The following is a 23,018-nucleotide window of genomic DNA, read 5'->3' as shown; positions in this document are numbered from 1 at the left end:
AAAAAGAAAAAAAAAAGCACGGCGAGGGACGGTCTGCGAAGAGGGCCAATCTTAGTCAAGCGCAGTCGTCCAGGAGGCGGCCCTTCACCCGTAGCAACGGGGATGTTGAGGCCGTCGCTAAGGGAGACTGAGGCGATGCCCCAGGTAGGCCGCGCATGGCGGAGGCGGCCGCTTTGCGAGTGCGAGGCCGCGGAGCCTCCCTCAGGTAATTGGGCTTTGGAAGGAAAGGAGGTTGAGGACCTCCGCGGAGGTTTCCGAGGAGTGGGGTTGGTGGCTGGGGAGGATGGGAATTGTGCTCCCTCCGGTCCGGAAGGGAGTATAGGCCCCTGGCAGAGAGAGGTTGGATCCCAAGCCCCATTCCCTCCACCCACCCAGCCACCCCCGTGCCTATGCTGGTTGGGAACGATGGAGGTGGCAGTCCCAGCCCTAGAAAAGAGGGGGTGTATTTTAATGCAGTTGTTTTATTTTACTTATGCATTTCTCAACCACTTCACTATAAATACTTGGGTCATTCACAAAGTTGTTGTATACTGAGGTTCTGGGCTCCTCAGATCTTCTTTATTTATTTATTAAACAATATTAAATGGCCACCCAACTCATTGACACATGAGCATTTTTTGCACTCAGGGCCTTTCTCAGCCTTGTGAGAGGGGAAAAAAAAGCTGTTCCTACTTTGGTTGCTGCAAGCATAATTTTTTGTTTAAAAAAAGAAAAGGCCCAGCTATGTCTTTTGGGGTGAGCTAAGAAAAAAAACAACCCTATACCAGTATGGGATAATTCTTAAAAATATATGGAGACGGTTGTTGTTTCTGGATTAACTTTAACAGCCGACACTAAAGTGATGTCATTTTCTTCTTTCTTTCTCTAGAGAGGCCTCAAAGGAGCTCCTTGGCAACAGCCAAAAAATCAACACAACCCACAACATTGACTTTCTAAACCTAGGGAGGTGCCCGGCTCTTCATGAGGATGAGCAGAGAAAATCGTTGTTGTTTGAGGAAGAAAATGGTAAGAGTGCTGAGTGGACCCAGGTTGGAAGCCTCGTAGTTCTGGGGAGCATGCAGAGTGACTTTGAGTGGTCATAAGTCCCTTTTTTCAGTGTCATTGTAACTTTGACTGGTCACTAACTGAATGGTTTGCAAGTCAAGGACTACCGTTATTCCTAAAAATCTTGAAGTCCTCAAAAGAAAACTGCTTCTGTCTCCCTCTTAACAGTCAGTGGTGACATTTTGGCTGCCTCCAGATACACATTTATTTCTCCGTATTGGGGAAAAAGGGACGCGGTGGCTCAGTGGGTTAGGATGCTGAGCTTGTGGATCAGAAGGTCGGCAGTTTGGCGGGTCGAATCCCAAGTGCCGCATAGCAGAGTGAGCACCTGTTACTCATCCCGGCTTCTGCCAACCTAGCAGTTCAAAAGCACATAAAAATGCAAGTAGAAAAATAGGGACCGCTACGGTGGGAAGGGAACAGCGTTCCGTACGCCTTTGGCGTCTAGTCATGCCGGCCACATGACCACGGAGACATCCTCGAACAAGCACTGGCTCTTCGGCTTTGAAACGGAGATGAGCACCGGCTCCTAGAGTCGGAAACGACTAGCACGCGTGTGTGGAGGAACCTTTACCTTTACCTTATTGGGGGGAAAAAAGAGAGAACGGTATAAACGCATAAGAAATCAACACAGTGTCTCCTTCAAAAGAGAGGCAACCAAGAATAATAATTGGCTGTCATTTTGATTGAAATTTGGTAGTCTTCATTCCGGGTCAGTTTATATTTTCAGTTTTCTAACTGCATGGATTTTCCACTCTGTGACAGGGGTCTCCACCATTGAAGACTTGGAAGAAAGCTTACGAAAACTGAAGGTTCAAGTGGACAGCTTAGCCTCCAGTCTCACTGTCCATCCAGATCGAGATGACACTTCTGCTCTTGAACACGCGGCTGACCCTGGACCCTTAATTTCCCAGTGGCACCCATCAGGGCCACCCACTGAGACCGAATGCTTACCGAAACCAAAGCATCTTGCGAGACCGTTAGGGGATAACTTGAATTTGATGGATTGGGCCATTCCAACCTTAGATTCACCCCCACTGAACGAAAATTTAGGTTTACTTGGCACTGCGACTGTGAGTCGGAACTCTCCCCTCTTGGCGGGTCTTGCTGTCCCTTTGAAACTTGGGGCCCCTCACGTGATTGGCGTCAAGTCTTTGCTGCCCCCCACGATTCCAGTCCGAGCTTGCTTGCCAGAAAGGTCCTCTTTCACGCTCCGCCGAGGCCGTTCGCTTAGTCACTCTGAGGCCACCCGCTCCTGCTCCTTCTCTCCGGATGCCAAACGCCCGCGCTGGCTCCGATCGCGCTCTCAGTCTCCGAGGCCTGCCTGGAGACCCACCTCGGCTAAGGCTAATGCCTGTGCTCAGCCTCCGCCTCAGCTGGGGAAGCCCAGGGGAGTCAGAAAGAAAAGCCTATCCAGCAGACAATCACGGTTGAGGTTCTTCAGGCCAGGCACGTTAGCCTTGAAATCCTGGACTTTCACCAAGGCAGCTGGAGAGAGGATACCGAGGGAGTCTTGGAGTCCTTACAGTTTGGCTTCTCCTGGGATCTCCTCGCCCACGGCAGAGGAGATCCACAAGCGGTAAGAAGTGGCCTCTGGGCCTCTAGCAGACTTTACTCTGAAATCAGAATTGAGAACAAGTGAGGAGCATCTGGCTTCATAGCATACGCTAGCTTTGTTATACCTTGAAGGAGCGGTTTCCTGGGATGGAATGACAATAAAAGTTGAGCCTCAGCTGAGCTCAAGAGATTATCTGAGAAAGAAACCAACTTCGAGGAGCTACAGAGAGGGATTAATGTTTCTTATTATTTAATTTTGTTTTGTGGGTTTTGTTAGAGTTCATTTGTTTGTTTAATTTATCGACAATTTTGCCACAAGATACAATATTTTAGTATCTCAGTGCCAGCTGCCTGTGGTTGTAACATTTAATGTTTCTTGTTTTTTTTGTTTTGTTTCCTTTTAGCTTTGTACACCATCCAGAGTCTGCTGGAATTGAGCGGCTAATACTTTTTAAATAAATAATAACACGTGAGCCCAGTAGTGTGTTGAAACCTCAGTTCCCAGACTGTTTTAACAAAAAAAGACTGGAATTGCTTGTCCTGGGAAATTTCCCCAGCTTTTTGGCAAACGGCAAAACGCTCAATTAGGCCAGACAATCTCCTGCCCGATAGTAGTTTCTCGTGCAATAGTCCTTTGCAGCCCATCACCAACAAAATAAAGTTGGGCACAGAGCAGTGTTTCCTAGAGAGCAGTTGGCTTGGAGAAAGCGCAAGACATTTAACTATCCTTTTTTTTATTTTTATTCGGGGTTCAGATTCCTGCAGACGCTTTCTGAAAGCACGGTGGGGCGAGAGCTGATTGAAATGTCTCCGTACCAGAAAGAGCTGGCTCGGCTCCGACTCGAGCGCCTGCGTGTGGAAGAGGGCTGGGTGTTGGAAGTAAAGAGGCAGCAGGAACTGGAACGAACCCGTGGCCCCAGACCCAAGTGGTGAGGACCTGCTCTCCAAGGCTTGGGCCGGAGTTGTTGATTCTTTGGATTAGGGGCTGAGAGTAAATTCGGCAGGGCCATATGGAAATCTGGTGAGATTTGATGGACCCATGAGAGATATTTTGGACATACTAATCCTGGGGTTCATTTGTAAGCAGAGTGCCAGCAAGACCCCCTCTGCGCCCTGAATCAAGCCCCTTTTCTCCTTCCTTCCTTGTGGTTTTAGGTATGAAATGAGGGACTCTCAATTCCACTACGAAGCCCACAAGAACAACAAGCTTCTGAGAAGCAGCCCGGAGACACAGTCCGTCTTTGGTTACAGGGAGGCCCTATCGAGAGCATCGAGTGAGTTCCAGCAGCGGCAGAAGCCCACTTCCACCTCCCTCGAGGCCTACTGGTAAAGAGCCAAAGGGCATCAGAGGAGATAGAAGAAAGGCAGGTCAGGATAAACAGGGCATTCGTCTGTTCCCAGTGAATGATAATGGCTTGTTTGGAGGGATGGCGGTGTGATTCCGGTGTGATTCCAGCCCAGCCATTTTTGTGCCTTGTTCTCGAGCGCTCAGAGCTGATTTAAACCTTGAGAAGTGCCACGGGACAGGGTCTGTTTAGTGGAATGAAATGAAATGAGCCAAGATTCCTTGCTAGAGAAAAAGGTGATGAAATGTCCTGGTTTACTGGGGTGGGGGAGGGAACTACACAAAACATCTGACATCTCTGTGTCAAAGGCAGTGGTGGGCTATTTTCTGGCTTGGTGTGTGCAGTTTTGATGTGTGCACGTGTGCGTGTGCCTTTTTCAAGACCATGATTTGATTATTATTGCCTGCAGTCTCAAAACTAGTTCAGCAAAGAACATTCACTTTGGATTTTCTCTCGTTTGTTTTAACTCTTTGATTAGGAGGGCACTCTGAATAAAAAAAAACTTGATTACCAATACTTCTTTGGCTCAAAAAAACCCCACATAAATATTACACTAGAAGAAAAAATCACGTACATTTTCCATCTTTTATAGAACGCTTCTATGCCTGGTTGCTTTCCTATTTCAATGTAATGGTGGTTTTAAATATTTTTTGAGGTTTATTTAATTCTCAGATTTGCAAAGAGAAGATATTTAATCTGTTACTGACATGCCAGAGCGGTTCTAGATGGATGTATGTCTTTTATTTATTTTTATGGCTGGCCCACAAGCATTTTCGTATCGTCCTTGGTGTGTAACTGCAGAAACGTTTTGACATAGAATGAATCTAGCCGGGCAACCAAAACCATCTCCTTACTAGCAAAAATTATTCTGTGATGAATTATCTTCATTGATCAATCAATGCCTGTGCCCTGAATTTGTGAGTGAAACGGCAGATCTGAAAAAAAACAAAGGCAGCCTGCATTAACAGCAAAGATTCCTTTGAAATAGCTATTCAGACCAGCTTTCCCAAACTTCTTTTCACCTTTACGGAATCTTTTATCCAATCAATCTTTTATTCCTTAATAGGATAGCAGTCTTGAGTCCATACGTTCCAAAACATTTGCATTTTATCCAGTTTCATACTTAACAACTTGCCGGTTGACAAGAAAATCCACGCTGGCCAAGGATGGATATCTTTTCTCCACCAATCAATTTTGTTTGTAGAAGCTCTCTTTACTGGTCTGATTTTGCTAGCTCACTCGATGGAAAGATATTTCTTTTTATTATTTTCAAACCTGGAGATTTTTAACTGGTCTTCTACATTGACTGTACAGACGTCATTACACTGGCAATTTGCTAGCAAGCTAATTAAAACTACAGACTTGATCAGCCAATTAATCTCTTCCCTCCCTTTTTAAACTTCTGCTCCTCCCCACCCTACTGCGTGGTTGTTTATATACTTCTGTTGGTTTGATCTTTCCTGACATGACACAGGATCTGAGTGTCCTCAAGTAGCCTGTAGGAAATTAAATCTCTCTTTCTTTCCCCAGTTTCTGCTCTCCAAAAATCCCGTGTCAACAGATCACAATGTTCCCGAGTCTCATACCTTGAAAATGAACCGTGAATGCCATGGCATTGCATTTGGTGGGACCGCATCCAAAAGAGAAAAAAAAATATTCCAAATTACCCGGCTCATTTGTTCTCTCTTTAATTCACCTTATTTCAAAGGATACATTACAATGTTTCTGAAGTAAGCTGGGGAGACAATGGCTACTGTATTAGTAAAACCGTACACAAAAGAATTAACAGAGAATATGAAATGGGTTTCTGACTCGCAAGATGATTTTGACCATCGCACACATTCTGAAGCAGGAAGGAAGCCACCGTAAGCTTTCGGGTTTCAAAACAAACAGCAACAAGCCACAATGTTACTTGCATTATTACAATTGTCTCTTTTTTAAAAAAAAAACACAAAAAAGACACTGCCTTTCTGTTACCTACTTTGCGCTGAGAAATTTCACTGTTAACTGGGCTAATTCAATTCTCATGCAGGTGGAGGCTGACATGATGAAACCGTAAAACAAAACATGCACGGAAAAACAAGCATTTCAGGACTAGCTGAACTTCATCTTGAGGGGCTAATTGTCTAAGATGCAGGGATTTATGGCAGAGACCCTTGCTTGTGTGTCTTAGGTCCACCATCTCCAGTTGGGTGGTCCCCAAATCTATTGGGGTCCGCCTCCCAGGATGGTCATGATAATACTGTTATTTTTCAACTTGCAAACTACTTTTTTCCCCAAAGGGCCAACGCAGCTTGGGAACAACGTCCCCGGTGCCCAACAATTTTTGTGAAAAAGTGCCTCAGGCTGTGACTTCTGAACAGAACATCTGATTTTGCTGGATGATCTCAGGTTTGAGGCAGCCCAGCCACCTCTCTCACATTTCCAGAAAAGTGCAGTACGTCTTCTGCATAGGTCACACTTCAGTCCAGGCAGTCACAGATGGATCCAGCCACGTGTTATGATCGCTGCATTTGCACAATACACATTACCTTGTTCCCAAAGTGACCCCGCCGAGCATCTGAGCTACCCTCTGATCTCTATCTTCATCTCTGCTTACGAGGTAATTCTCTCTGCTACTTCCCAGTATCTGTGGCAGGGGCGCTCCGTTTTATTTCCCTAAATGATTGCGTGCCCCCCCCCCAAAAAAATGTAATTTCTGATGCCACCCAAAGTAGAAGCGAGGTTAAACATGTTCATCGGCCTACTAGTTTCACGGTTCAGTAACCGTATCTCTCGATTTTATTCGGTCACATATAATTATATCCTGGCCCACTACTCAAAGGTTAATGTGACACTTGGCCTGAAGAAGAGTTTTACATCCTGGCAGTCTTAACTATTTCCTTCCAAGAACAGAGCAAAGGTGCATAAATAAAAACAGGAAATATCGGTGGGCAGCGGTTTTGCTCTCAGCTCTCCCTCAGTCTCAAGGAAGTCTTCGGAATTCTGTTATACCTGGTTAATTCAGATGGCAACCGCGTTCAACTGCTTAAGATTTGGGGCCACTGCCAAGGAATCATTTTGGATCTGCTGCGTGCTTCTAATTCCTCTCCCCCACCCCCACCAAAACTGCCATAGCTTTTGAAGCAGAAGGATATTCTTAGAATTCAGAATGCAGGTTAGAAGGTGAAAGTTCTCACTGGCGGGTGAGAAAGGAACCATGATTCTTTTGCTCTCTCTCCTCCCTCCCATTTAATACAAAACAAATAAATAAGAATGCAAAGGAAGTGGGAGACGATTCCCAGTCTTTTAGCTGGAATCCCAAGGAAAGGAAACAAAACCCGGTGAGCAAGGATTCCTTTTTCTAGCAAGATCCAATATCCCCCCCCCCCCCGTGAAGCTGTGTTTTTTTTGTAACAGCCAAATTGGGGCATTTGTAGGCAAGCCAGTTGCAAAAGAGAACAGGGTGGGTAGCCGGAGGTTGAAAAGGCTTGGGGCTGTGGTCTTCCTCATCCTGGCGTCTTGCTACCTTTTGTCCCAGGCCATCCTTGCCTTCTGACCCGCAAAGATTTCACTGGCAAACTCTCACGGGCTCTGCCGTTGCCTGTAGCGACCTGCGGCTGAAGCTGCAGAGGGAAAGAGCCAAAGAATCAAAATCTTCCTCAGGTGGACGAACAAGGTTGCCTTGCCAAGTCTCTCTATTTGCAGAATACGCTGAAGTGGGGGAAAAAGCTATAAAAATTACAAGTCGTTATGTAAAGCGATAAGAAGCTCAGGAAGTAGCAGTATAACGAGGCTTCTGCAGAATTCCCTACCGGCTGGGTACCCCTGTTTCTGCTTAAACTTCTATTTCACAGGGAACTTTTCAGGGAGAGCCACCAGGGGGAGCATGTTCCTTACAAATTCCTTATCTGACTCTGAATTCCTTATCTGCTGCATTTGGGGATTAAAAAAAAAACTTGTGCCGTGTTCCCTCCTCCTGCTTAAAACTGAAAATGCTTGGTTACCTTCCAGGCGCAACTGGAGACTTGGAAAGAGAAGTCATAAATTTCTTAGGAAAAAAAAACAACAAACCCCCCCAAAACCCTAAATTTCTCTTTTGGGCACCTGGCACTTATTCAAGGGATCCAGGCGAAAATATTGCCCTGCCTTCCGAACCATTGTCTTTTCTTCCTTTCCGCTATATTCGGTTAGAATAACTCTTTAAAAAGTTTCATCCAGTGAGAATTCAAATTGGTTCAGCAACCGTGGACAAGCAGCTGTGCATTTAAAACAACAACACAGCAACTCTCGTGTTTCTGCCTAGTTTGCTTACCCTCCCTTCATCCTAGAGATTCCTGCTAAGATAGCAAGGCCTATCACAGGGCAGCAGAACCTAAATTATTTTCCTTTCCTGTGCCTCTTACCAGGCTGCTGGTGAATCACTCGACACAGTCTTTTCCCAGGATGGGTTTTGTACACAGGCTTCACACACACTTTGTTGGTGCTGCCGGGGGTCAGATCTGACAGCAAAACGCTGTGGATCTGCGGTGAGACACTGAGGAGGGTCGAAGGGCCGGCTTGCCGCCGACACAGAACACGGTAGCCCAACACGTCTCCTTCTGCTGGATCCCAGGAGGCCTTTACAGAGCTGGGGCTCAAATCTTTAAAATGGAGGTGCTTTATTTTGGAATATTCTGTCCATCGGAGGAAAGAAGAAAGAAGAATGAGGATGGTTGCATGGGCTTTCTCCAGTGACGGAGGCAGAAACGGGGTTGGGGGAAATAATCAGAATTTGTGCTGGGATCAGCCAAAAGTGGGCAACCCATGAGAAAAGGAGATGTTGGCATCCTAGCCAAAGGGTGACAGTCCATCAGCCTTATTCTGCAGCTGTTTGGGATCCTAACGGCGCCCAGTTCTTCCCTCCCCTCCTTTCTTTGTCGTCTTTTCCTACTCACCTTCCCGCGTGCAAGCTTTAGCGGAGAGGCCTTTCTCTCTGCCAGATTTGTAAATGGCAGACACCGTCACCAAGTAGCTGGTGTTGGCCAGAAGGTTTTCCAGGACGGTGCTATTGAGCCTCCCGTCCACCTCTTGCAGCTGGACTAAATTGTCATTCAAGGGACCGTACATGACTTGATAGGCAGCCACGCTGTCTAGGATGGGAGACCAGCTGACCCGGAAACTGTGGGGCTTGGACTCCGAGATAAGAATCTGGGCCGGGCTGACCACCTCTGCGGAGAGAAGCAACGCAATAAGGAAGAGAGCCTGGCCAGATCAAAGTTTCCCAGATTTTTTTAAAAATATATATATACATTTTTTTTTACTGCAGAAATGTTGAATGAGCGAAAAGCAGCACCATTGTCAGGAAAGAAGCAAAAGAAAAGGCAGACCTTACAACGAATAGCTAAGACAGAAAAACACGGTGCCTTCTGATCTTTTTGACAGCAGTTATAAACGTGCAAGTAGCCTTTGACACACGACCGCAGCTGACCTCCAAATTTCTGTTGCTAAGCAAGACGGTTGTTAAGTGACATTTGCCCCGTTTTATGACCTCTCATGCCACAGTTGTTAAGTGAATCTGCCGAACCGGTGCGAACCGGCTGAATCCCACCACTGGAGCTACCGTAATTAACCATGGCAAGGCGAGTCCTAGCCAGTCAGATGCATATTCTTAAAAATTAAAAAAAAAACAACCAATGGGGCAATGTTTACCTTCCAGCGTGGTGACCCTGGTGGTTTGTGGCGGGATGTATTTCTCGTTGGACTCTGGGATGAGAGCAACCTCATAGGTGGTTTGCGAGTCTAGCTGTGTCACCACAATGCTGGTATGGTCACCAGTGAGTTGTTTGGTCACCTTCCGCCGGGGCTGGCCACTCGGGGCGTACTCCAAGATGTAGTAGCCGGTGTCCCGTGTCAGGAGCTGGGGCCAGGTGAGACGGAAGCTGCTTGAGGAGATATCTGTGGCTCTCAGGCACTTGGCCTGCATGGCGGCTGAAAGGGAAGAGAGGAAAGATTTGGCTGTCTTCCTGCCACCTGGTTAGCTTAGAGTAGGGGTCCCCAAACTTGGCAACTTTAAGACTCGTAGACTTCAAGTCCCAGAATTCCCCAGTCAGCGTGGGACATTCTGGGAGTTGAAGTCCACCGGTCTTAAAATGGCCAAGGTTGGAGATCCCTAAGCTTAGATGGTTCCTCTCTTATTAGAATTTGCTAAACTTAGTTTTAACGTGAGTTCTTTTTTTTTTTTTTAATCTTGGGTTTAGTCCTACGAAGTCAGCTCCTTTGGTTGAGAGATGATTGAAGGTGCAAACCCCTAATTATATAATGCTTTTCGATAGACCAAATCTAAGAGTTTATAATGCTTATGCTAGATCAAATATAATAGTTTTTCATACATGCTAGACTGAGCTAGACCTACCGTGCGTGTGTTGGATCAACTCTTTACCTGGCAGTTAGAATCATAGAATCGTAGGAGGTAGACCTTATATTGAAGGGTGTATTTAACATCTCTGTGGGGGAAGTTTGTGGTGTACAAGATAATGCAAAAAAAGTGGGTAGGATTATGTTACCTGCATGATTTTATATTCAGGTTTAGTGGGTAATGTTGGTTCTCCCTCCTGCAATATTTTTTAACCTCCCATTTTGCTGCTTATCCACTCTTGGTTATCTCTACTGGGGCTTCCTTCTGAGATCTGAGGGACCTGTAGCTTCTAGAGAGACCATGTCTCTTGCCTACAAACCAACAGAGCTAACTCCAGTCTCCACCCTTTGGGGACTTGTTGTAAAAAAAAAGAGGAACAAATGGGGAAGGGCTGGAGTGTAATTTTGCATTATACGAAATGTGGAAAGATGCTTTTAGAAAAAGCAGGTGTGTATCTCCGATCTCGCCAGCAGATGGCAACAAAGACTGCAAATGCAAGGATGGGAGATTTTTTTTTTCTTTTCAAAGTTCCCGCTTAGCCAAAAAAAAAAATACAAGCCTTAAACAAAATACCAGAGTCTTACCATCATCTACTGGATTGAAATGTCTCTAAGTCCCGAATTAGATCTCCAAGGAGATACTTGCACTGCGTTAAAGGTGTAAGTCCCATATTACATATGTAGATTTATGTAATGTATGAAGGTATGTCATCTGTATAACCTTAAATCCTCTTTCCTGTTTGTGTTTTTACACGGTCTGAGTTTTAGACTTCCTTATGTGAGCAGGTCCACAGAGAATCCAGCCATACATGAGGGTTTTAAAAGCAACCAACAGACCCTTAAATCTTCTGGTTTAGCCTCCTAGCCTTGTTTAAATTCCTAGGTTTGCAGACAGCCGATCTCTGAGGGTTTGCTAGAGAAACATTGTTTTTTATTTTACAAGCTACTACTTTCATAAAGATTCATGGTACTCAATTGCAAGAAAGAAAGAAGGAAGGGAGGGAGGGAGGGAGGAAGGAAGGAAGGAAAAAAATATCTTGTGGAACTTGAAAGAGCTTATTATTGGTTTACTATCACATGTGCCTTTCTGGATTGCTATGCAGTGATTCTCTGGACTAACAGAAACACCACAAAATTAATGGTTTTTCATCCACAGAAGGAAGGAGAAGCTCTCTCTTGCCAATGAACTGTTGCTGTCGGTTACCACCAATACCTTTGGCAGCGAACCACGGCAAGTTGGTGCCAGTTAGCTGTGGCCACTGAAGTCCAAACAACAAAGCCGGTTTGGTGAGCTGGGTGGCCTGTGCCTTGAATACAAAATGACAGCCTCAGGTTTATGAACGTGAGTAACCTGTATTTGTTTTGGATGAAGCCTTGCCTAGCCCAGAGTATTCTAACCACATCCCGCAGGCCCTGGATTCCTAGGTTTCCCACCCGAACAAGCAGCCCGGGCTTACGTCTATTCAGGTCTGGCTGTCGAACGCTCTTCAGGTCTGCACATTTTAGACTTTCAAAATGCCAGGCGTGAGTCTCAGGTGTTGTGGAGAATAAGTTGACTGCCTCTTCTCTGTAGTAGCCCCTCAAATATTGGAAAATGCGATCACGTCGCCTCTAGTAAAGTTAGACTTACCCAGATTTAACAAAAATTACCTGCTTGTTTACTTAGGATGTCAAAACTACATCTGGGACTGTTGTGTCTGTCTGTCTGTCTGTCTCTCTCTCTCTCTCTTAACCGGCCCTCTCCCTCTGGAGAGCTGGGTTTGGTCCCTCAGCACTGGTGTTATTATAGCCTACCCAACAAGAGGCTCCATTCCAAAGGGGATAGGCAGGCAGTTATGTCTCTTCGGTTCCTCAAAAAGTTGCCCGCACTCCACTGGCGGATCTGAGGCATTCAAGAGAAAGACAGGCCCATCTGAAAAACAATGCCCTTCTGTGCTACCACAAAGGGAGCCTTTGACAAGATCTCATATGATGTGATACTACAGTGCCGTTTCTGGGTCTCTTCCAGCCCTGGAGCCCAGATTCCAGTCTTCAGTCGCTTTGTGTCCTTCCAAATGTACACATGGGAACTAGCTGGAGTTGGGAAAACCACAGGCCCAGGACAGAAAAGGAGAGTGCTTGGCTGTATCGGATCCAAGTTTGCTGAGGATTGGGCAGGAACCTCCCTGAGGGCTATAATTTGTTGGGTGTTTTTTTTTTCCTAAGATGGCTGTATCAACTACACAGAGAAAAGGTCTGTTCATGCCTCTTAACTGGGCTGATTGCAGTCCACCTCTGAATACGAGACACTGACTAAAGCAACGTCGGGATTTCAGCTGGCCCTGTGGTGGACAGAAGCTTTTGAGGCCGTGGAACAGCCGAGTGAAAGTCTAGTTTAATGAAAAGGAAGACTAGGGATGGCGTGATGATAGCGGCGTTGCAATATCTGAGGGGCTGCTACAAAGAAAGGGGGGGGGGTCAGCCTAGTCTCCAAAGCACCTGAAGGCAGGACAAGAAGCAAGAGATGGAAACTAACCCAGGAGAGGACCAACCTAGAACGGAGGAGAAACTTCCTGACAGTGAGGACAATAAACCAATGGAACAGAAGTTGCCACCAGAAGTTGTGGGTGCTCCATCACTGGAGCTTTTTCAGAAGAGCCTGGACAACCATTTGTCCAGAATGATACGGAGTCTCCTGGACTAGAAGACCCCCCAAGGTCCCTTCCAGCTTTGTCCTTCTGTCCTTCTGTAAACCACCCGATGGTAACGACGGCCGATGAAACCCATAATAACGCTCCGCGCTCCCATTTAAACTCCCCTGGGTCCCCGGGGAGGAGAGGGCGCTCTCTCCCAATACCTGCAATGGAGTCCTGCAGCTCCTTGGTGATGAGGCCCAAGTCATCCACGTCGACAAAGTGGAGGTGCTTCTCCGGCGGAGGGCTGGCCGCAGCCGAGAGCTCCACGTAGTTTCCCCTCCCCGTGCTGACGATGAAGACGGTGACCCCCAGGTCCTTCAGAAGCTGCATGGGCTGGGCCACGTCGCCCTTGGAGAAGCCGTCGGTCACCCACACCAGCACTTTGGGGACGTTCGGACGGGCCCCCGCTTCCGCTGTGAAGAGCTTCTGCTTGGCGAAGGAAATGCTCTCGCCGGTATTGGTGTCCCCCATCACCTGCTTGACGTTGCGGACAGCGTGCTGGACGGCCTGGGTGGAGGAATGCCGGTCGAAGGGGAACTCCAGGATGGGCGTGGTACTGATGTGGACAATGCCAGTCTGGACATTGTCAGGGCCAAAGGCAAACGGGAGAAGCAGCTCAGCAATGAACTCCTTGATCCTGGAGAATTCGTAGTAGGAGACGCTGCCGGAGCTGTCCAACAGGAAGAGCAGATCCCCCTCTAAGTCAGGAAGGGTGGGTTGAAGACCTGGGAAACACACTGGAAGAGAAACGGAGTGTCTCGTGATCAGGATACCTCCCTAAGTTCAAGGCATAAGTCAGAATCAGCTGGGAGCCTAAAACCACCCATTTCTGAAGTGTAAAACCCTTCTAAGATAAACCAAAACCGGGCCTTTTACCACCCGAGGAAGATCACTCAATAAATTGAGCTTTCTTCCCGGTGTCTTCCTAGCTACTTCTGCCAGGCTCTGACATTTTTAATTTCATTTTTTTTTTGTCGTCTTTTAACTTTCCAGTCTGGCCTACAACCTGAGTTGTTCCTTTGGAGACTTCCCGTCCACGTACTTCCGTTCTCTTGTCTTCCTTTTCCCCCCTCCGCCCCCTTTCGCTTCCCAGCCTGGTCTGTTTTTTGGTTCTGAAACTTGCCAACGGCGGAGTCTTCTGGTGGCAATTAGCGGGCGAGCTACTCCGGGAGCACTCGGGATGCGGAAACAAACAAGCCAGTTAATCGGTTTGCTTCTGTAAATGCAGACCCGGATCTCTGGCAGCCCGAAATGGCAAAATTCATCCCAGATGGGATGGGAATCTCCCTTTTGGCCAGCTGGGAAATTGGCCCTCTTACACTCTGGGCTCCCAAAATGCGAGTCTGGGTTTTGGAGAACAGAGAGACCCTCTCGGTTTGGACTCTGAATGCTTCAGATCCATGCAGGCTTTACAAATTGCCACCACAAGCAGAATGGAAACCTTCCCAGTAGCACATGATGGAAATCAGATGTTCCACAGCTCCGGCAGCCTTTTCCCTGCTTGGGGAAACGGCCTCCTCCTTCTCTCGGCCATGCATGCTGCCCAGGCCAAATTTTGCCAGTTATATTCGCCTTTCCCCATCCGGTAAGAAATTCGGGATGGCTCCGCCACCCTTGAGGGCATGCCTTAAATCTCCCCAGAGAGATTTTCTTCTCCATGTTCCCCATTAAAAAAAAAAACACCGTTTCCTCCAGGATGGTTTTCAAGCAAAGGGGGAAGAGATTTGTGCTGCTATTGGGGGGGGGGAAAAGGAGAGGGCGCCGAATGTGACTTTTCCCAGAAGGCGGCTGAATTGAGAGGCGATGCCCTTTTTATTTTGTCTTAAAGCTCATTCACACACGGATTTACACTCCTCTGCGGCAGAGGGGGGAAAAAAGGGCCACCCCCACAAACAAAGCATATTTACTTAGGGTCCCTAAATAAATTCTGTCATCTCAGCCTCCAAACTGGACCCCGGAGCCTGAATGTCTCTTCTGAATTTAGACTGTCTGTCTGAGCCCATTTGGAAGTCATTGTTGCCTCTGGAGGACACTGGTTGGAATAAGCTGTTTGGCTCTTTGGGGGGAACCCTAACCCTCACCCCCAATATATCTGTCAGGATTGCTTCCTAGACTTCAGCCTCTTAGGAATCTTCCGTCCCGTGCGTTTTTTCACCGCGCTTCAAAAGGAGAGAAGTCCCTGGAAAATCACAGATGGGCTTGTTTGAAGAAAAAAGGGAACATTCGAATCCCCCCAAACCACAAGAACCGGGCTTGAGATGCCAGCAGAGTTATTCTTAATATACTTACATAGCAACAGACTCAGATGAAACGCCTCCCCCCCCACCTCCCCTTCTCAAAGAATGCACAGACAGGAGGAGAGGACTTGGGCTGCGTAAACAGGAGGTTGGCCTAATGTTAGCCATAAAGAAAATCTTTAAACCTCAGTGGGACTGGAGCTTAAGTCTTGTTTTGCAACTGCAAAAGGAGGAAGAATAAATGAAACCACACCGCCAGGGAGACAGTGGAAAAATTTTACAAAAGTGGAAAGCAAAAAAAAACAAACACACACACAAAAAAAGGGATGCTCTGTTCCATCCCCTTTTACCGAATTACCCGTCATTTCGAGCCAGCTACATTGATTACTTTTCAGCTGATGCACCTCATTGGTCTTTCAGCGATAAAATTGCGCTGTTGTGTTTTTTTTCCTTTTCCACCCAGTTAGCTTCAAAGCCGCTGCAATCATTGCCGCCGAATTACACTTCTTAATGTGGCAGAGGAGGGAAAAATCAACCTGATGGCTGTTTTTTTTTTTCATCGCATCATTGGGATTTTTATTTGAACGGAAAGAAATCTAACCCCTAGGCCAGCTGTTTGGAAAGGCGTGTTCCCTGCTTTCCCTACTAATAACTCAAGCAGAGAGGTGCAATCCTGCCCTCTCCCTGTTGTATCTGCACAGCAACAAACCCTGTGAGGGTGGGCAGAGGAGGCCAGCTAAACTCCTGTAAGGCTTCTGATCCAGGCTCTGTCCACTGCTCTGTCCTGTGTGATATGCACTTGGTCTCTAACCCTGACAGATATATACATACAGGCAGTCCTCGGCTGATGACCACAATGGGTCCCGGCATTTCCGTTGCTAAGCGAGACAGTTGTTAAGCGAGCTTTGCTCCATTGTGTGACCTTTCTTGCCACAGTTGTTAAGTGAACCCCTGCGCTTGTTAAGTTAGTAACACAACTGTGAAGTGAATCTGGCTTCCCCATTGGTGTTGCTTGTTGGAAGGTTGCAACAGGGGGATCACACCATCCCGGGACACTGCAACAGTCATAAATACATGCCAGTTGCCAAGGATCTGAATTTCAATCACCTGACCATCGGGATGCTGCAGCGGTCACAAGTGTGAAAAACTTACCGTAAGTCACTTTTTTTCCAGTGCTGTTATAACTTCGAGCGATCATTACCCAAATGGTTGTAAGTCAAGGACCATCTGTAACTGATTTTTTGGGGGAGGGGTGTCCTACATCTAAAAACCCTGATCTGCATTTTCCCTGGAATTTAAATCAAAGATGGAGACATTTGCCTCCAGAAATAAAACAGGACCTACTACTTCTCCAGAGCATTGCATCAAAGGAAAGCACTAAACTCTATTGTTTAATAATTAATTGTCCTTCTGGCCATGTGCTTAATCATGGACGATGACGAGGAAGAAATAGACCAGCAACGGGAGCGGTTAAGCAGAGACGGAATGCAAAATAAACCTTATTATATTACGTCTGTCAATGATTCCCAGCATCCGTTGTAATTCCAGCAGTATTTTTTACTGAGTTGCCGTAGTGGGCTCAGCCTAAAAGTCTGTGCGATGCTGATTTCCATTCCCTCCGGTCTGATTGCCCTATTATTTCCCTTAACAAAGGAGACAGTATACCAGTATTCTTTAGCTTCCTCGGTGTAGGTCCTAATAAGGAATACCTCTGGATTTTTTTTCCCTTTGGCAGAGGCATTTTCTTAAACCCCCCCCCCCAAAACCCTTTCTGCTGAAAATGGGAAGGGCTGAGCTCAGCCCTCACTGCTTCCGAAGCAAGGGTGGGGGACGGCCTCATCTCTCCTCCCGTGGTGGCCTTTTTTTCACCAAGTCAACCGACCAGACCAGCTGATTCTGTCATCGTGCCCGCCTGCCTTGGTTCCTCAGCAAGCAAAGGCCTTGGGCCGTCCCCGTGGAGGGGCTGCTGCACGAGTGCTCTGCCTCTCGATTCCTACCAACTTCGACGGACCTTCTGATCAGAAGGTGGCAGCCAGTCTGTTCTCTCCATTGCACAGACTTTTCTAGACCTTCCCTCCCCCTGGCAGATCCCATGGTTTGGGGGGGAAAGAGAAGAGCTAAGACTTAAGTGAAAGTTCAGATAACAATATGGAACCAGGAAAGAATATAGCACAGGGGACAAATTGGAAGAGCTTCACATCCTGTTTTTATCTGTTTTCCTGGGAGATTTCCAGCAGGCTTTTGTTAAAACAGGATGCTAGATAGGGTGATGTCACCTGCCTAAGGATATTTTAACAATTTCCAGGAAAGCATGCATCTTCCTTTCCTCTCCTCTCCTTTCTCCTCTCCTCTCCCTAAATTTAAGTCCAGGAGACAAGGGATGCTTCATCTCCATCGAGGTTGACTACATATGGTGGAGTTCAGGCCACGTTAATTGTGCTTTCATTCACAGCAGGAGATTCTAGTCCACAATGGAGACGTGGCTTGCGTAGGCAAGGACTCGAATCCTTGACCTGGATCAATTTCCTGCCCCAATTGGATGATGTCTGTCTAGAAGCCGTTAAACATTGGCCAAATCTGGAGATGTTTGTGGGAAAGTGGGAATGGAAAACACACTCGTTAAACTTTGGAGCTTACGGTTTTCCGGCCTCTTTGAGTTATACAATGGCAGGATCAGCAATTAAGCGGCCACATTCCTGGTAACCTAAAGGGGATGCGAAGCGAGTTTTTCTTCCCCGAAGGGCGTCCAAAGCCAGTTGGCTTTCATTTTTGGAGTGCAGAGGACAATGCAAACCCACTGTTAAGCTTCATTGGCAGTTCTGCTCAGGTTTCCAGAAACCCCATTCCTCCCCCCCCCCAGTTTCTATTATTCCAGATGTGGCTCACTCTGGGTTGTGTTGCAAATACTAGCTGCGTGGGATGCTGGCTTTAGCTAATTCCCAGGGCCCCCAGCCTGCGAGACAGAGAGATTAAGCAAATTCACCTAAAGGAGAGAACGGCTCTTGGTTCGGAGATGGCACGGAAAGACAGGTGGTGCTTCCTCTTGCTAAGAGAGACGTTTCTTAAGTGGGTTTCGCCCCATTTTACCACCTTTCTAGGCCCAGTTGTTCAGCGAATCACTGCAGTTGTTAAGTCAGTCACATGATTCTGAAGTTGAATCCAGCTTCCCCGTTGACTTCGCTCGTCAGAAGGTCGCAAAAGGGGATGGCGTGACTCCGGCACACTGCGACCGTCATCAATGTGAATCAGTTGCCAGGCTTTTGAATTTTGACCAGGTGACCACGGGGACGCCGCAGCAGTCGTTAAGTGCGAGAAACAGTCGTAGACTGTCACGTTTTTCCCCCAGTGCCGTTGTAACTTCAGATGGTCACTAAATGGAACAGTTGCAAGTTGAGGACTACCTGTATTTAGACCTAGTCTATCATTCAACAGCGGAACAGAAAGATAATTTGGGGCCTCCGACTGATGGTGCTCGCCTTTTAGATACTTACGGATGTCACTTTAGCTGCAAAACATCACAACTTCTATGTGACCTTTCGGAACCGGTCTCTTTCTTTCTTTTTTTTTCTTCCTCCCCCAGCAAAACAGAACCGAAGGCAAACATCCTGCTAGGTCAGCAAAACTTTTGCATTTCCATCAGGCCTTACAAGTGGGTGGCCAAAGGCAAGCGGTGATGCAGCACGCGTGGGCACTAGAAAGTGGGAGAAATCCTGCCTGGGTGCCAGAACTGGGACGCCGTGTCACTCTAATCTGCTGGGATTCAGGAAAAGAAAAAAAAAACCCAACTTATTTATACTTCAGTTGCTGCAGTTTCTCAAAAGTGCCAATTCCCCCAGGGCGGGCAGGGGAGCCAAAAATAAATCTGGGATTGGCGTCATGATGCTCAGAGAAAAAGAGTGGCTCCCACTTCTCAGAACATTCTCGTCCACAGAGTTACAAACCGTGAAGTAACTGCCTTTCAATCTTTGGTCTTCCGATACGTTGACATGTTGAAACCGATTGGGCCAATGCCGCTAATCAATAGCGCACCGCAGACAATCTTATCTAGGACAAAATGCTTTAAAAACTAGGGCTGCAGCTCTGAAGCTATGCTGGGTTGGTTGGTTCGGCGTGGATACGTGCCCGATTGCATCAGAAATCTCTTCCAAATGGATTTTGTGAACCTGGGCCCGCCTTTTGCATTATTTCATCGTCTGTTTCCATCTCTCTTGCCGTTTGCATCACGTCTTTGAGCTCTGAAGCCTGTAGGGATATCCACCTTCTCCTTTGATTTTACACAAATCATTTCTGGAGCTTTTCCAAGTTTCAGCTCTGATTCAGTAAAGCAAGAATTTATTCCTGTCCCAGGTACTGCCCAATTATGTCCAGGATGACTGTGCTTGTTCCTTCAGAAAGAAGGCTGAGTCACATACCTTGGAAAGAGGTGTGGCAGAACATTACGAATATCAGCAGAAAAAGTTGGAGGTCGTTTTATAAAAGTCCTGTTGCTCAAACTGGGACATATAACGAGGTTAATTTTAAGCATCCTTCTCACGTTATACTGAACAAGCGTGGCAGACGTCTTCTGGATATAACTATTTCTCTCTCTCTCTCTCTTCCGTTCCCCTCTCCATCCTCAAGGGAAAATGTAATATAGAAGAAATTGGAAGAAGGAGAAAGAATTTCAACACTTTTTCCCCCCTTGCCCAGATGTTGCAGTTGGAGGGGACTGTGAACTTTAGGCAGTCTATTCTCTCGCTGGTGCGGTGAAGGCAAATCCACCCCATTCCTGACAGACACACCTACTACGAAATCCGCTCTTTATCTCACAAAGTTCTACTCAAGGTTGCCTCTCTTGTTGGCTTAGGACCTTCCCTGTCTGGGTAAACTGGAGAACACACACTTTGACCTCCTCCATCAACCAACCAAGAGTGGGATAGCTCTTCCCACAGAGATGGTGGCTGGGTTGCCAAGAGAGAGGCAGGTGCTTGAAAGAGTCACGAAGGCTAGGAGAATGGATGGCTCTTTTTTCTTTACTGGAAACGTTTTTTCCTAATTTCTCTCAGAAGCTTGTTGCACAGAAACCTATTTCCTGACAGTCATGACATCTCCTGTCTTCCCCAGCGAACACTGATGATCTGTGGGAAATGAGGTGTAAGAAATGCATTTGGACCCACCGTGGGTTATGAGTGTAGGAGGAACAGCAGCTGAAGCAAAGATGGATAGAGGAACGGAAAGGAAAGGAAGAGGAAGGAAGGAAGGAAGGAAGGAAGGAAGGAAGGAAGGAAGGAAGGAAGGAAGGAAGGAAAGAAAGAAAGAAAGAAAGAAAGAAAGAAAGAAAGAAAGAAAGGGAGGGAGGGTTCATTTTGCACAAAAGTTATTTGGAAAATTGGAATAAGTGTTGACATATAAATTAAGAGGCAGATTTGGCCAAAGTTGATCTCTGCTGCATTAGGACCACACCTTTTGGCTTTGCCTCCGAGAATTCTCCAGAAAATAACCACCTGCGGAGTGACCACCTATTCAACCTTGAGTTTGGGAAGCCGAGCGGGATCTTGTCCCATATTCCAGCACAGCCTCTGCCTTGCTTGCAGGAAGCTCTAAATTCCACGGCCAGCAGCTCCCTTATCAAAGAAGAAGGCCGAGAGGCCTTAGAGGGAGATTTTAGCCAGAGCAGAGGACACCGGCTTCGACGGAGGGGTGCAGCGGTCAAATTAGATCCCTCATGTGGCTCAGTGACGGGGCAACTGCTCTGCACACTGCGGTTCTTCCTGGCCACTTCCAAGTAAATAGGATCTCCTGTCACTCTGGGAAAGCTCCAACTCTGCTTGAAAGCTCCAAGAGCCATCAACAACGGCAGCCCCAGACTGGGCTGGACACACGGACGAATGGATCCCCATCTGCATTTAAGCAGTCGCAGTCCGTCTCCGAGCCACTCACGTTTCCCCTGCCAGAAGCCATCGAGCTGCCTCAGATTGCAGCTTCCCATCATCCCCAGGCAGCCGGGCCTGGGGGGAAAACGGCTCCGCCACCTCTCGGCATAACTCTGGGGAAGAGGTAGACTTCCTAGCCAAACCAAAGTTCTCCCTTCATTCCCTCAACGTCTTGCCAGCCGCCTTCAGACAACACCCATCCAAAGGCAAATCGATGGAATAAAGGGCCCGCCAGTTTCTCGCATGGTTGTTGCGGCTTCGTGAGGATTTCAGCCTCGGGACCTCGCCTGGCTTAACCTGCCTGTACATGGGTAAAAAAAATCTCCAGTTTTGTGGCTTGCATTTGCTTCTCCCCTGAATCAGGCCACTGCTAAGACAGAGGGGAGCGATTTTCAAAGGAGGGCAAAACCTCCACCTTCCTTTCCTAAAGCCAGGAAGCTTCAGTCAGGACCTAGCCAGCCTCTTAAAGTCCCACTGCCTTCACATCCACCCGGATTGGCCAGCTCTGGCCCCCTCAAGACCCCCTCTTCAAAACCCACACTCAAAGCCCGATCTTCCCAGGATCGTAGCCTCCCATCGTCCCCCCCAAGCAGCCAGACCTTCAGGAAGGCTACTCCGTGACCCGTCTGCGCAATCCTGGTGGAGAGGTCCTCTTTCCCAGCCGTGCTAAAATCCGAATCCAAAACCCCATCTCCAAAACCCAACGAATCCGAATCCAAAACCCGGTATCCACTGAAGCCGCTCACCTCTTGCGGGACCTTGGGCCAGGACAGCGCCGAGCAGGCAGAGCATCCGGAGCAAAGCAACTGGGGGACTCATAGCAAGTCGTCTCCGAAGCGGATGGGCAGCATCTACCTTAAACCCAACGCCTTGACATGGGCGAGGAGGCCAAGCGTGCGTCTGGACTCAGGCATGTTCTGAGGTCTTGCAGCTGGAGAGCTAATCGGCGCTTTTATCCTACCCTGGCCTTGACTGGGACAGTCACCCTCTCCAGCCTTGAAACATATACATATTTCTCCCCTCCCCGCAGGGTTGCGAAATCTCTGCGAGTTAGTTTCTGCCACTCTCTTTTCCTTTTTCCTTTTTTTTAAATCTCTCTCTCTCTCTCTCTCCTCTCTCCAGAGTCATGAATCCTTTCTGACACAGCCCTTTCCCCTCCCCTTACCGCTGCTGCTCTCCGCTGACTTTCCGTGTGGAGGGCGGAATTTGGTGGCGGGCGGCAGAAAGGGCGTTTGCCAGCTTTCCCCAAACTTCCTTCCCTGTCTGGCAGCCAGCCGGGTTGGTGTCGGTTGGTGGGCAAAATTTAGCGGAAGAGGGTGACTTCCAAAAGGGGGGGGGGAATCTGTCTGCCGGGTGGAAATTGGCAACCCCAAAAGTTGATGTGTCGTGATTTAGAAGGGAGATTGTTTAGATTTCTCAGTCTGTTAAATTAGGCAGGGATGGAGCGGTTTTTTTTCCTGTTTTTCTTTTTAAAGTTAAACATGCAGTAAATCCATTTCGCTTGAAACCTGTGTTTCTCTCGCAGGCAAGAAGCCTGTATTTATTTTTCTTCCCGGAGGTGAATCCCTCTGATCCCAATTAGGCTTTTTAAAAGCTTCCAATCAACTCTTGAAAGTTGAATGCTTGGAGGCTGCCAACTCTTCCCCCCACCCACCCAGCCCTGGGTTTTTAGAAAATTCACAAGCCGCGCTGGTCTTCAGCAAGCAAAGTTTTTCCTGGCCCGGAGACTCAGGATTGGAAGGGGTGGGTGAATTTCTCCTGATGCAGCCGTTGGGATGCAGAGGAGTCTGTCGAGGGGGTGGAAACGGGCAAATCAGTACTTACAATAAGAGATTGATTGTCCCCTCACCAATTCTCCTGTACAGGTAAGTC

The 23,018-nt window shown here is 47.5% G+C and overlaps 2 protein-coding genes across 4 annotated transcripts; one reads left to right on the top strand and one right to left on the bottom strand.

Annotated features, from left to right (window-relative positions):
- The first annotated feature begins 1 nt into the window (after position 1).
- Positions 2 to 5,609, top strand: LOC310647872 (uncharacterized protein). Of its 3 annotated transcripts, none has more exons than XM_083375438.1 (7): positions 2 to 205; positions 869 to 1,005; positions 1,810 to 2,623; positions 3,357 to 3,530; positions 3,757 to 3,927; positions 4,620 to 4,734; positions 5,478 to 5,609. In XM_083375438.1, coding segments are annotated over exons 1-6 (1,347 nt in total). In that variant the 5' UTR covers positions 2 to 155; the 3' UTR covers positions 4,621 to 4,734; positions 5,478 to 5,609. The 3 variants fall into 3 exon arrangements, with proteins under 3 accessions (XP_083231564.1, XP_083231563.1, XP_083231562.1); XM_083375437.1 differs by having other exon boundaries at positions 3,757 to 3,969; positions 4,426 to 4,734; XM_083375436.1 differs by having other exon boundaries at positions 3,757 to 4,734.
- A 1,722-nt stretch (positions 5,610 to 7,331) lies between these two features.
- On the bottom strand, positions 7,332 to 22,769 carry VWA1 (von Willebrand factor A domain containing 1). The gene is made up of 6 exons (XM_083375434.1): positions 21,893 to 22,769; positions 13,159 to 13,734; positions 9,618 to 9,896; positions 8,864 to 9,136; positions 8,333 to 8,602; positions 7,332 to 7,552 (listed from the first exon to the last, which is right to left on the bottom strand). The coding sequence occupies exons 1-6, from the start codon at positions 21,963 to 21,965 to the stop codon at positions 7,512 to 7,514; spliced, it is 1,512 nt and encodes a 503-aa protein (XP_083231560.1). The 5' UTR covers positions 21,966 to 22,769; the 3' UTR covers positions 7,332 to 7,511.
- Positions 22,770 to 23,018: the final 249 nt, after the last annotated feature.

This window comes from Vipera ursinii (genome assembly GCF_947247035.1).
Source record: "Vipera ursinii genome assembly, chromosome: 17".
Taxonomy (NCBI): domain Eukaryota; kingdom Metazoa; phylum Chordata; class Lepidosauria; order Squamata; family Viperidae; genus Vipera; species Vipera ursinii.
Note: the sequence above shows the minus strand (reverse complement) of the source record. Positions and strands in the feature narration are given on the sequence as shown.